This window comes from Dermochelys coriacea, chromosome 6 (genome assembly GCF_009764565.3).
Source record: "Dermochelys coriacea isolate rDerCor1 chromosome 6, rDerCor1.pri.v4, whole genome shotgun sequence".
Classification (NCBI taxonomy): Eukaryota; Metazoa; Chordata; order Testudines; family Dermochelyidae; genus Dermochelys; species Dermochelys coriacea.
Window position 1 is genome coordinate 35469175 of NC_050073.1, and position 12129 is coordinate 35481303.

General features: G+C 38.5%; 1 protein-coding gene across 7 annotated transcripts in view; it reads right to left on the reverse strand.

Annotated features, from left to right (window-relative positions):
• The window catches only part of HIPK3 (homeodomain interacting protein kinase 3), a 151015-nt gene that overhangs the window by 35908 nt on the left and 102978 nt on the right, over window positions 1-12129 (reverse strand). For all 7 annotated transcript variants that reach the window (XM_038404245.2, XM_043515742.1, XM_043515740.1 and 4 more), the window contains 2 exons: window positions 6106-6229; window positions 900-1019 (listed from right to left, as the gene is read on the reverse strand). In XM_038404245.2, coding sequence (XP_038260173.1) covers window positions 900-1019; window positions 6106-6229 — 244 coding nt within the window. The remainder of the gene's footprint in view (window positions 1-899; window positions 1020-6105; window positions 6230-12129) is intronic.

Sequence of the window (12129 nt, forward strand, 5' to 3'; positions counted from 1 at the left end):
GTGACTTGTCTTGTATCCACATAAAAAGATACATTCTCTAGCCAATAAAAACCCCATTCAGATCCATTCATACTGAAAGAGATAAGATGGAAGTTAAAGTGAGATCCAACAGAAATATCAAAGTTGGAGACCAGGAATAACCACACTGAAGCACTTAGAAAGCTCTAACATAACCTGGGCCCAAAAGGCATTCATTTGTGGACAGTTGCACCAACAGTAAACCCAGTTAGCAATCCTCACTTTGCATTTTAAACATACTAAGCAAAATAAACCAAAAAACTTACTACAGAATATTTCATTTTGTTACTATTGCTTCAGAATTTCATGACCATTCACCAAGATTTAACTCCATTTGTTATCTGTACTTGGCTCTTTACTCAATACTGCCTAAGCCTTTGTGGGTCCCACTCCAGAGATAACACGGGAGCTAATTAATTCTTTATACAGCAGAGAAATTAAACCACATAGGTCTGGGCGGTTGTCTTCACATACAGCAGTACAGTGCAGCTGCACTGATATAGTACTTTAGTAAAGACGCTACTATGCTGAAGGGAGAGCTTCTCCCATTGGGGAGGAGGATTAGCTATGCCGACAGGTAGTAGCTATGTTGACGGGAGAAGATCTCTCGTTGACATAACCCTGCTTATGAGAGGGATTAGGTCATTATAACTACATCACCTATGGGTGTGGATATTTCACACCCCAGAGCAACATAGTTATACCAATATAGGTTTGTAGAGTAGGGCTGGCGTAACATTACTTAGATAGAAGACATAATTCTATCTTAGTTTTGCAAATTTGTGAATAAGATCTCCCTGTTGTAAATAAGAAACCTTAATTTGGTCTATGTTGCGTATGTATGCATTATACTATTTTTTCAATTATTTAATACTTTTTACCTTTAACCTCCAACCAGAATATGGTGCATCTGTTTCTCTACAGAAAAATCTTGCAGTTTTCGTTCCCATGTTCAACAACTGCTCTCCTGGCAAACCTTGAGTCTGTGAAATGTAACGAATCTGGAGGAGGAAAAAGTAGAAGGAACTTAACTTCTTGTTTTCAAATCATGATCTACAAAGATAGAAACTTGCACTTCGTCATTTCCCACACTAAAAAATGCAAAAGGGACTGAGAGTGGGCAAACAACTCTTACACAGGAGAGAATCGGCACTTTAAAAAGTTTTGTATTACTTTCTCCATCTATTAGCAGGAGAAAACCCTAAATATCCAAGGTTTCAGAGTAGCAGCCGTTATTAGTCTGTATCCGCAAAAAGAACAGGAGTACTTGGGGAACATATAGTAGATAGACAGACAGACAGACAGACAGAGAAGGTGGAAGTTGCCATACAAACTGTAAGAGGCTAATTAATTAAGATGAGCTATTATCAGCAGGAGAAAAAAAAAAAACAAAGAACACTTTTGTAGTGATAATCAAGATGGCCCATTTGTCAATTGTTCCATTCTGTGCAGCCGATGAAGTGGGCTGTAGCCCAAGAAAGCTTATGCTCTAATATATTTGTTAGTCTCTAAGGTGCCACAAGTATTCCTGTTCTTTTTGCTAAATATCCAAGCATCTAAACTAGTATAGTTAAACAAGGACATAATTTTGGTCAGCAATGAGTCTTTTATTTACATTACTTACTGGTTCAAAACTACTGCAAACTCTGCAATAATCATGACTCCATATGCATGGAATGCTCTCCGGGAGCAGTTTCACAAAGTCACCATCCTCCCCTCATTCAAATCCTTATTAAGAGCTGAACTGAGGCCTTACAGATAAGCTCAGGAAAGATGTTTGTTCCATTCAGAAGAGAACAGAATGACATGAATACTCAATTTTCCCCTTAGAATGAACATACAAGGCACTATTTTTCTAATAATTAAAAAATGATTCAAGGAATGCATGGGGTCCCAGCAAAAGTAACATTTTACAGTGGGATGGGTTAGGTGTATGCCACAGTTCTTTCAACAGGTATTAAAAGAATTTCCACACTGTTTAATGACAAGACCATATATATCCACAGTGGAAAGAAGAGTTAATTTTTTGTTCCATTTTCTCCGAACATTCTGATGATTGCCATTTTGCAAATGTGCTATATAAAAATGTTAGACGCCTTTTGATACAGGTATTAACTCCCCACATTCCAGCCAAATTTCATTTGGCTAATCACATTCTACCCACCTAAAATTGTCCCTGTGTTTGCAGTTAGATACAGTGTTCTTTGGAAGTTTTTCACTTCCTTTATACGTTGCCGTGCTCTGTTACATAGTGAATATGTGTTTCACTCCAAAGAAGGCTGCATTTCAGCAGTGAGTGAAATTTCAGGATATTGTTTGTCAAGTACTCTGGAATCCTTCACTATATAGGGCCTGATCCAACATCCATTTAGAACAATGGGAGTATCTCTGTTGACTTCAGTGGACATTGTATCAGGTCTATAACTAACTGTATACACCAAGATGTTTTACTGTAACCATTTATAAATTACCATTAGTGTAGAACAGTGGTTCCCAAACTTGTTCCACCACTTGTGCAGGGAAAGCCCCTGGCAGGCCAGGCCAGGCCAGTTTGTTACTTGCTGCGTCTGGAGGTTCAGCCGATCGTGGCTCCCAGCGGCCGTGGTTCACTGCTCCAAGCCAATGGGAGGGCTGGAAGCGGCGCGGGCCGAGGGACGTACTGGCCACTGCTTCCAGTAACTTCCATTGGCCTGGAGCAGCGAACCACAGCCACTGGGAGCTGCGATTGGCCGAACCTGCGGACACGGCAGGTAAACAAACTGGCCTGGCCCGCCAGGGGCTTTCCCTGCACAAGCGGCGGAACAAGTCTGGGAACCACTGGTGTAGAAGGTATGATAGGTGTTTTATTTTTATATATATATAATCTCTCTTCAAAAAAGTGAATATTATTAACAAGCCACACCATCATACTATAATCATATCACTTCACAACCATCTGTTTCTTTTAGGTACTGCAATTTTAAAATGTTGGATCATCAGAAATATTAAAAAATGTCAAGGATTTGACTTAAATCCTTAAAAACATGACAGAGTAACCAAAGCTAAGACTGATATTTTTACCTTAACTCACATTGTTGTGCATGAGTATTGTAGGGATCTAAGAACATCATATGATATTCAATAAGTGAATACATTACATCCTTCTCTTTACATTTTCTTTCTGTTGTGAGTTTAAATCAGATCTTTGAAGTTAGCTGAACCTGAATTTTCTGTGTGGCAAATTATAAAAGAGGAAATACGATTTTGAAACCACAACCAGGTACTTCTCCACATTTTGTACATTTCTCATTAACTTTAAAACAGTGCATACAAAGAGGGCAACTGACTGATTCATTCCCCACTCAAGCAGCCTTGTAACCCACTGTTAACTCTATACGGACACAGGTGAAGTTCTCCAGAATATAAACTGTAAAAGATAAGATTAAGAATTTCAGGTTCACTGGAGTCTGTATTATAGAAAGAGATGAGCTGCCAAAAAATCCCAAAAGACCATTATATTTTTTCATTTTTTTTAATTCGCAAAACTATATCAACAAACAGCAATAATTTTGGCTGACATCCCTGAGACCATGCAATGATCTGATGTCAGTAAAAGTGAAGTTCTGGAATGTGTTTATACTAGCAACGTTCTGTGAAAGTGAGATTGCCATATTAATATTTAAATCTTCCCTGTTACCTTTGTCGGATTTCTACTTATTTTGGGCCAATTTTATTTTGCAAAAAATATTTACAAATGGTTTGGGGGAGTGGGTATATATAAACAATGACAGTAGTATCTAGAAGAGCTCTTTAGGGGATTTTCACTATTCAGTTCTAGAATGCCCTAAATAGTACCGCTCGTCAGCTAAATATTGGGTGAAAAATAAGATCCACTTTAATTTAGGCTTAAACAGTTTCTTTTAGCCTTTATTTTGTACATTTTAAGATAAATGTATTATCCCCTATGAATTACTTATACATGCAAAAACAGATAAGGCAAGAAAGATAATCAAACTACCATCCTCAGGGACAGGACAACTCTCTTTAAATCCCTGGTTTCTATGTTCGATTAGTCTTCCCCTGTGTCTCCTCCACTCTTTTTTTTGTCAATCACCAATCTTTTACCCCTTGTTCCATAACTTTACCAGGTTACCTCAATTGTGTACCTATCTATTCTAAACTCCTAATTAAAACATCTCATGCATAAATTACAACTAACCTCAACTAATATTTTTGCTTATCCTGTTAAAACTTCGTTTTATCTGTCAATTTCTATCATCTATTCTCTGCACTCAATCCCTCTGGTTCCATCCAGTTGCTTTTATCTTACTGGTCTATTTTTGTGGCCTTGGGCTTTTATTTGTTAGCTGTCTTGCTGAAGGGAGAGGGTGGGTGTACCTGGAGCTAACAATTCTCTCACACTACTTTGCTTCATTCTGATATTTGCATAGATAGAGGATTTTACAGATAAGAGAGACAAACCAGGTTTCCTGGTTTACACAACCATGAAGCCTTTTCAGCTAAGTTTTGAACAGCTGCATCAGCAAAGAGAAATACAAAAAGCAAAAATTCCTTTATTTTTTATAATACTATATATGAATATTCATTTCTCTAACATTATTTAATATATATATTTGACTAAAATTAATTACATGGTTTTCTAACATTTCCCTGCCTTGAGGCATCTGACTCTTGGGCAAGTACCTCACCTTATTTAGAACTGTGTAGTAAGGTTATATAATCCAACATTTGTTTGTTTTTTCATTGTGTGTTTAGCAGGTCTCCAAGCATGCATTTAATTTTAATGACACATAACCATTATTACAATGATTGTTTCTTGTATTACTAGCAAGAAGCAATAAGTAGCAACACCTTGAAGCTTAAATCAATAACTGGATGTTGTTTTGTAGATATTTCTCTCCTCAGTTAGTGGTAGGGAAAGTGAGAAGTAAACCTGCATGTCCCCTCTAAGAGGGCTGCAGTATAATGGTCAATATGAGTTCCCCAGCTTAAGAGCGAAGCATCAGTAATGATAGTTGTCTCGGGTGTAGGTATGAGGAAATGAGTCCCCACTCAAACTTTCTGTGGCTTTGTCCACCAGACAAGAGAGGCTAGAACCTTGGTCAGAGTTGTTATTTTAGCAATAAAGTTGACTTTTTTTTTTTTTAGTGGACATATGGAATGAAGCCAGGTTTGCAGGCAATGGAGATGGAGCCTGACAAAGGGTGGCATGTGTGCGCATAAGAACATGTGGCTAAGGAGGGAAAGGTAAGTTCTGACTGAAGTCCGAGGGACTAGGGAACTAAGAGGCCCTGAGCCTTAACATGCCGACATTGCCATGAATCCCAATGACACAAACATTTTATTCCCCCTTCCCCCACCCCCCAAAAAACAATAAAATTAAGTACCAAGAATGTACAAAAACCCTTCAGATTTGAGACAGAAAACTGCAGTACAGGTTGAGCCATAAGTCCTTTAACAGTCAGAAGGAAATATGGAGTTATAGCATGTTCTGTGTCTCTACTGCAGAGATGGCACTCAAAAACAAGGCATAACCCAGAAGTTTAGAGTTTTGCAGTAGGAACACAGACCTCCACAGTGGAACAGAGATTTCAACATATATCTTTAAAGAAAGGATCTGTATGAAGACTAGAATTTAATTCCAAGTAACAGATTGTGGGTTACAAAAATGAGAAAAACTTACAGTATTTGATGAGGAATGTACACCTATTTGTCTCCATATCAACAATATTTATCTAGAATGTTGCAGAGTACAAATAGGTCAAATTATCAGCTGCTTTAAATAGGCATAACTCCATTAACGGGTCAATGGGGCTATGCCAATTTACAGAAGCTGAGAATCTGACACACATTGCCTAGCATGGTACCTCAATACTTTGAACATTTAGTATTTTCCTTCAGAAAATTTTAATAAAATCAAAAGTAAATTATTTAAGTGGACTCTTTCATGTAATCTAATTCCATTAAACAATGTAGTACAGGTTTATCTTTCACATGAGAAAAATCACACCATATGAATTTAGCCTAGAATAAAGAAATTATGCATTCTTTTAAAATATAAAGTCATTCATAAAGCTATTCTACTACCTGGTCATATTCCAGGGCTCCTGGATACAGCGGCCACCCAAGGAACAGCTCTGCAATCACACACCCCAGCGACCACATGTCTATGGCTTCACAAAACGGCAACCCCAGTATAATCTCTGGTGCTCTACAAATTAAATAAATACAATTATTACATTTTTGCCTTTAAAAAAATTAAAAATACAAGTAGGTAAAAAGTTTATCATTTGAAAATGTGCTATTTATATCTTAAAAATAAAACCTTAGGGTTTTGTTTTTTCTTTTCAAGATAATCCACATTAGACTATTACAGTAGCATTGAAGAGACAATTTTTCCATGCTAGACCTATATGTTATGCTTAGGTTATTATATTCCTGCATTTTCTACTCTGTACTACCATGTCTTAACTTGCTGAGATTCTTTTCACAGACTAAAATCTTCATTAAAAGTGAAAACAATCACAGAATCAGCTTAGAAATTATTCCTGAACTGTTTACTACTTTAACATTTCTATTTTTCCTCCAACATCTCCTCGCCCCCAATCCAAACTTCCTACCACTGTAAGTACTGTGTTCTGGGACAGAAGCTTGATATAAATATTTTCTATATAAAATATTCCCTCTGGCAATACACATTTAGCCCTTGCACACTACCAAAATGCATTAAAATCAATTTAGTTACATAGCTGCAAACCTCTAATGCAGACACACTTTATCTTGATCACCTTAACCTTGCTTGCACCCACTTAACTTGATCAATTTTTATATCAATTTAACTAAACCAGTACACTTTTCTAGTGTAGACCAGGCCTTCTTTGTTACCTAATACAAATGCACTATAAGGTGGGTAGAAAGCTGGCTAGATTGTCGGGCTCAACGGGTAGTGATCAATGGCTCCATGTCTAGTTGGCAGCCGGTGTCAAGTGGAGTGCCCCAGGGGTCGGTCCTGGGGCCCGTTTTGTTCAATATCTTCATAAATGATCTGGAGGATGGTGTGGATTGCACTCTCAGCAAATTTGCGGATGATACTAAACTGGGAGGAGTGGTAGATACGCTGGAGGGGAGGGATAGGATACAGAAGGACCTAGACAAATTGGAGGATTGGGCCAAAAGAAATCTAATGAGGTTCAATAAGGATAAATGCAGGGTCCTGCACTTAGGATGGAAGAATCCAATGCACCGCTACAGACTAGGGACCGAATGGCTCGGCAGCAGTTCTGCGGAAAAGGACCTAGGGGTGACAGTGGACGAGAAGCTGGATATGAGTCAGCAGTGTGCCCTTGTTGCCAAGAAGGCCAATGGCATTTTGGGTTGTATAAGTAGGGGCATAGCGAGCAGATCGAGGGACGTGATCGTTCCCCTCTATTCGACACTGGTGAGGCCTCATCTGGAGTACTGTGTCCAGTTTTGGGCCCCACACTACAGGAAGGATGTGGATAAATTGGAAAGAGTACAACGAAGGGCAACGAAAATGATTAGGGGTCTAGAGCACATGACTTATGAGGAGAGGCTGAGGGAGCTGGGATTGTTTAGTCTGCAGAAGAGAAGAATGAGGGGGGATTTGATAGCTGCTTTCAACTACCTGAAAGGGGGTTTCAAAGAGGATGGCTCTAGACTGTTCTCAATGGTAGCAGATGACAGAACGAGGAGTAATGGTCTCAAGTTGCAATGGGGGAGGTTTAGATTGGATATTAGGAAAAACTTTTTCACTAAGAGGGTGGTGAAACACTGGAATGCGTTACCTAGGGAGGTGGTAGAATCTCCTTCCTTAGAGGTTTTTAAGGTCAGGCTTGACAAAGCCCTAGCTGGGATGATTTAACTGGGACTTGGTCCTGCTTTGAGCAGGGGGTTGGACTAGATGACCTTCTGGGGTCCCTTCCAACCCTGATATTCTATGATTCTATGATTCTATGAAATGTATGTATGTGTACAACTACTGTAATCACAGAATCACGGCTGCCAACCCTCCAGGATTATCCTGGAGTCTCCAAGAATTAAAGAGTAATCTTTAAATAAAGATTGTCATGTGATGAAACCTCCAGGAACATGTCCAACCAAAACTGGCAACTCTACACAGAATGTAGAAAAAGTTGTTGTAATAAAGCTGCAAAAGTTATGGGGCTGTCAACATTTCTATTTTCAGGAAGCACAACTTAGTATTCTACGTTTATCCTGAAGCATGTATTTTAACCTGTTTCATTTTTTAAAAAGTCAGTTCATGCACGTTATAAAAGGAAGTGAAAATATGTTTACACACAAACACACAAAAGAGCCCAGAGACAGTAAATATGTTAAACTATTTCACCCCAACATGGTCTAAATTAAAAAGAGCCAAGGATATTAAAAAGGTGATCTGCAAATTAAAATTAAAATCCACAAAATATGTAATAAAAGCATTCAACATAATATTAAAGAAAAGTAAAAAATGCTTTTCAGCAAATTAGTAACAATGTTTTTGGAAATAAAGTTAACTATTTGTATTATGCTAAATACTCAGTTACCTTTTTATCTAGTAAATAATGCTAACTTATTTTGCTTTTCCTTTTTAATTTGCAGGTTGCTTTAACATTAAAAACAAAAACAAACAACAAACAGAAGCTGCACACAAAACCTGCCCAAAGTGCATATGCTAGAATTTCTTCCCCTCCCCACAACCATAAAAGATTTTTTTTTCCTGTTTATAATAAGGAGAACAATAACCTCTGTTTAGATAACACTTTCCCTTATTTAAAAAAAAAAAAAAAAAAAGAGGTGGTTCCACATTCATGGTCTGCAGCAGGACTTTCAAATTTAACCAGGGGATAGTCCTAAGGTCAGGGAGCAGACTCTTGCTAGCCTCATGAAAATCCATTCAGATATGGATGAGTTAAAGTTTTTTGGGGGGATGGTGGGGGGAGATCACTATTTCCTATTCTGTAAAACTGACCCTGTTGCATCACTTCAGCAATCAGCACATGGAGTGGAAGCTTGAACAGTAGGGGCAACCAGCAGATCATGTGTTCTAGAGTCACTTCTTTTACTAAATGGTAGTAATAATTCTGTAATCTTCACAATCCTTATTGAGCATGTTGGAAATACAATCCACATCTCTTATTTGGGAGACCCACTTAGCAACAACATCTCTCAGAAAGTCTGCCAAACATTTGCCCCTGACTATGCTTCCTATAAAACAGGACTACTCCTACATATGTAACTCTCTGTTTCTGTCTGTTACATTTTGTCATAAAGTTTGTAGTCCACAGAGGAAAACAACATTCTCTTGAGGCAGGTAGAGCAAGGATGTTCTTGTAGTTAAGGCAGTTGAATACTTTACAGCAGAACTACGTTTTATCTGTGTCTTTGTCACAGACTTCTTTGGGATGCTGGAAGTCAACCTACTTCCATCGGGTGTTGTGAGGATCAGTTAGTTAATGTTGATATAGCACTTTGTACATGTAAGTACTATAAAAATATTTACTCTGAAAGAACAGGCCATAAGAGTATGGGGTGCTATCAGGAAACAAAACTAGGAGACTTTTGCAAATGTTGGCCTTAAAAAAAAATCCGTGCCTCAGTTTCCCTACTCTCAAATAGGGATAATAGTCTGCTATCTAACATGGGAACTGTGAAGATAAACTCATTGATTTTGCTATGCTGTGCATTGAAAGAGGCAGAGATATCCTGTGAGAAAAACAGCATGTGATTATGTATTAATGCATCACTCAATAGTAGGATTACACAGCTAAAAACTGCATACACACCAGGAGCATGGGAGGAAGGAACTAAAATTACACAAGCAACCTTAAATTCAGACTTTCCTAACTTTTGAGCATTCAACTTTGCACCATAACCAACACTGATTTAATAGTTCTTCGTGTGTAACAACATATGTATTGTCTGAAATAAATACATATCAAGTAAAAACACTTTAAATATGTTAAATACATTTAACAGCCATTTCTATAGTCAATTGAAATATGCCATTAGCATCCATCAAGTAAACAATTATAAAAGTTGTCACGTTTGCACAACAGACAAAATGGCTCCGTTTCTTTAAACCCTGGTTTATTCTGAGGCGAAAGAAAGGTGAATACAGCAAGTCATTCTGTGAGAGCTTGACAAATCCGTTCACAGGAAACTTTCATGTCAAGGAGAGTTGTACTGATTACTTTCTGCAGAAGTTAAGTTTTCATTCAAAAAAAAAAAATCTAGCACTTACTGTTACAAAGAAAACATATCAGATGCAAACTGACACGGTGTTACCTTGCTGAATCTGCAGAGAGCCAGCCTTTCACAACAGAGATATGGACTGTCTGAAGCCCAAATCCTGATTTCATTGTGTAATGCCAACAGACCCTGGCTGTGGGCGGGCAGGACTGAACCAGGGGGAGGGGAGGAGAGAACCTCTTGAACTTAGTGCATGAGCCTCTACCGCAGGAGCTAAAACCAAGCTGTCAGCTAAGACTGTAGAGCAGATTCATTTAACTCTAAGTGGTCTTGGTGCCACTAGATGGGACAAAACATCACACCCAGAAGGTGTGTGGATTACAATTGCACACCTTGAGTGGCAGCCTGTGTGCTGAGGATTGCCTCTGAAAACAGGAAGGGAAAGAATCCTCCCCCTCAAGTTATTCTGTGGTAACACAGTCACTAATTTGTCCTTACATTCAAGAGTCAGGGCTAGAATCAGCCCTTTTTGTGTACCCATTCATTCCATGAGGGGCGAGTGGAAATGAATAGCAGATTCTGCGTAGAGCTGAATCCACCACTCAGGCACTAAATCCCTGCAGTGAATTTGCTTAAAGCCTTCCAATACTATGGGGTACACATTCCCTGGAAAGATTCCCCAAATTCTACCCCACCCTTGAACAATGGAACTACACTCCTAAGAGGGTCTCTGTGGCTACAGAATCAAAGAAATACAGGGCTGGAAGGGACCTCAAGAGGTCATCTTGTCTAGCCTCCTGAGCTGGGGCAGAATCAAGTAAACCTAGACCCTCCCTGACAGGTGTTTGTCTAACCTTTTCTTAAACACCTCCAATTATGGGGATTCCACAACTCCACTCGGAAGCCTCTCCCAGTGCTTAACTGAGTTAGAAAGATTTTCCTAATATCTAACCTTAATCTCCCTTGCTGGAGATTAAGCCCATTACTTCTTGTCCTATCTACAATGGAGATGGAGAAAAACTGGTCACCATTCCCATCCCTTAACATATTTGAATACAGTTATCAGGTTCCCCCTCAGTTTTCTTTTTTCAAGACACAATATGCCCAATTTTTTTTAACCTTTCCACATAGGTCAGGTTTTCTAAATCTTTTATCATTTTTGTTACTCTCCTTTGGACTCTCTCAAGTTGTTGACTTCTTTTTTAAAGTCTGGCACCTAGAACTGGACACTACTCCTGGTGATGTCTCACCAGAGTGGAGCAGAACAGGACAATTACAGCCTGTGCTTATATATGTCACTCCTGTTAATATACCCCAGGATAATATTAAGCTAACCAGTTACTCCCTATTTTGTAGCTGTGCATTTGATTTTTCTTTCTTAAATGTAGTACTTTGCATTTTTCTTTATTGAATTTCACCTTGTTGATTTCAGATTAATTCTTCAATTTGTCAAAGTCTTTTTGAATTCTACTCCCATCCTCCAAAGTGCTTGCAACCACTCCCAGCTGGGTGTCATCTGCAAATTTCCACCAAGTTTTTAATGAAAATATTTACTACTACCAGACGCAGGACACAACTGTCTGATTACACTAGATACATTCTCCCAGTTTGACAGCGAACTATTGATAACTACTTTTTGAGTATAGTCTTTCAACCAATTATGCACCCATCTTATAATAATTTCATTTAGACCACATTTCCCTAGTTTGCTTAAAACAATATCATGTGGGAGTATGTCAAAAGCTTTACTGAAATCAAGATATATCACATCTACAACTTCTCTCATATCCACTAGGCCAGTAACCTCGTCAAAGACAGAAGATTGGATTAGTTTGGTTTGGCATAATTTATTCCTGACAAATCCATGTTTGCTATTACTTATTACCCTCTTATCCTCTACGT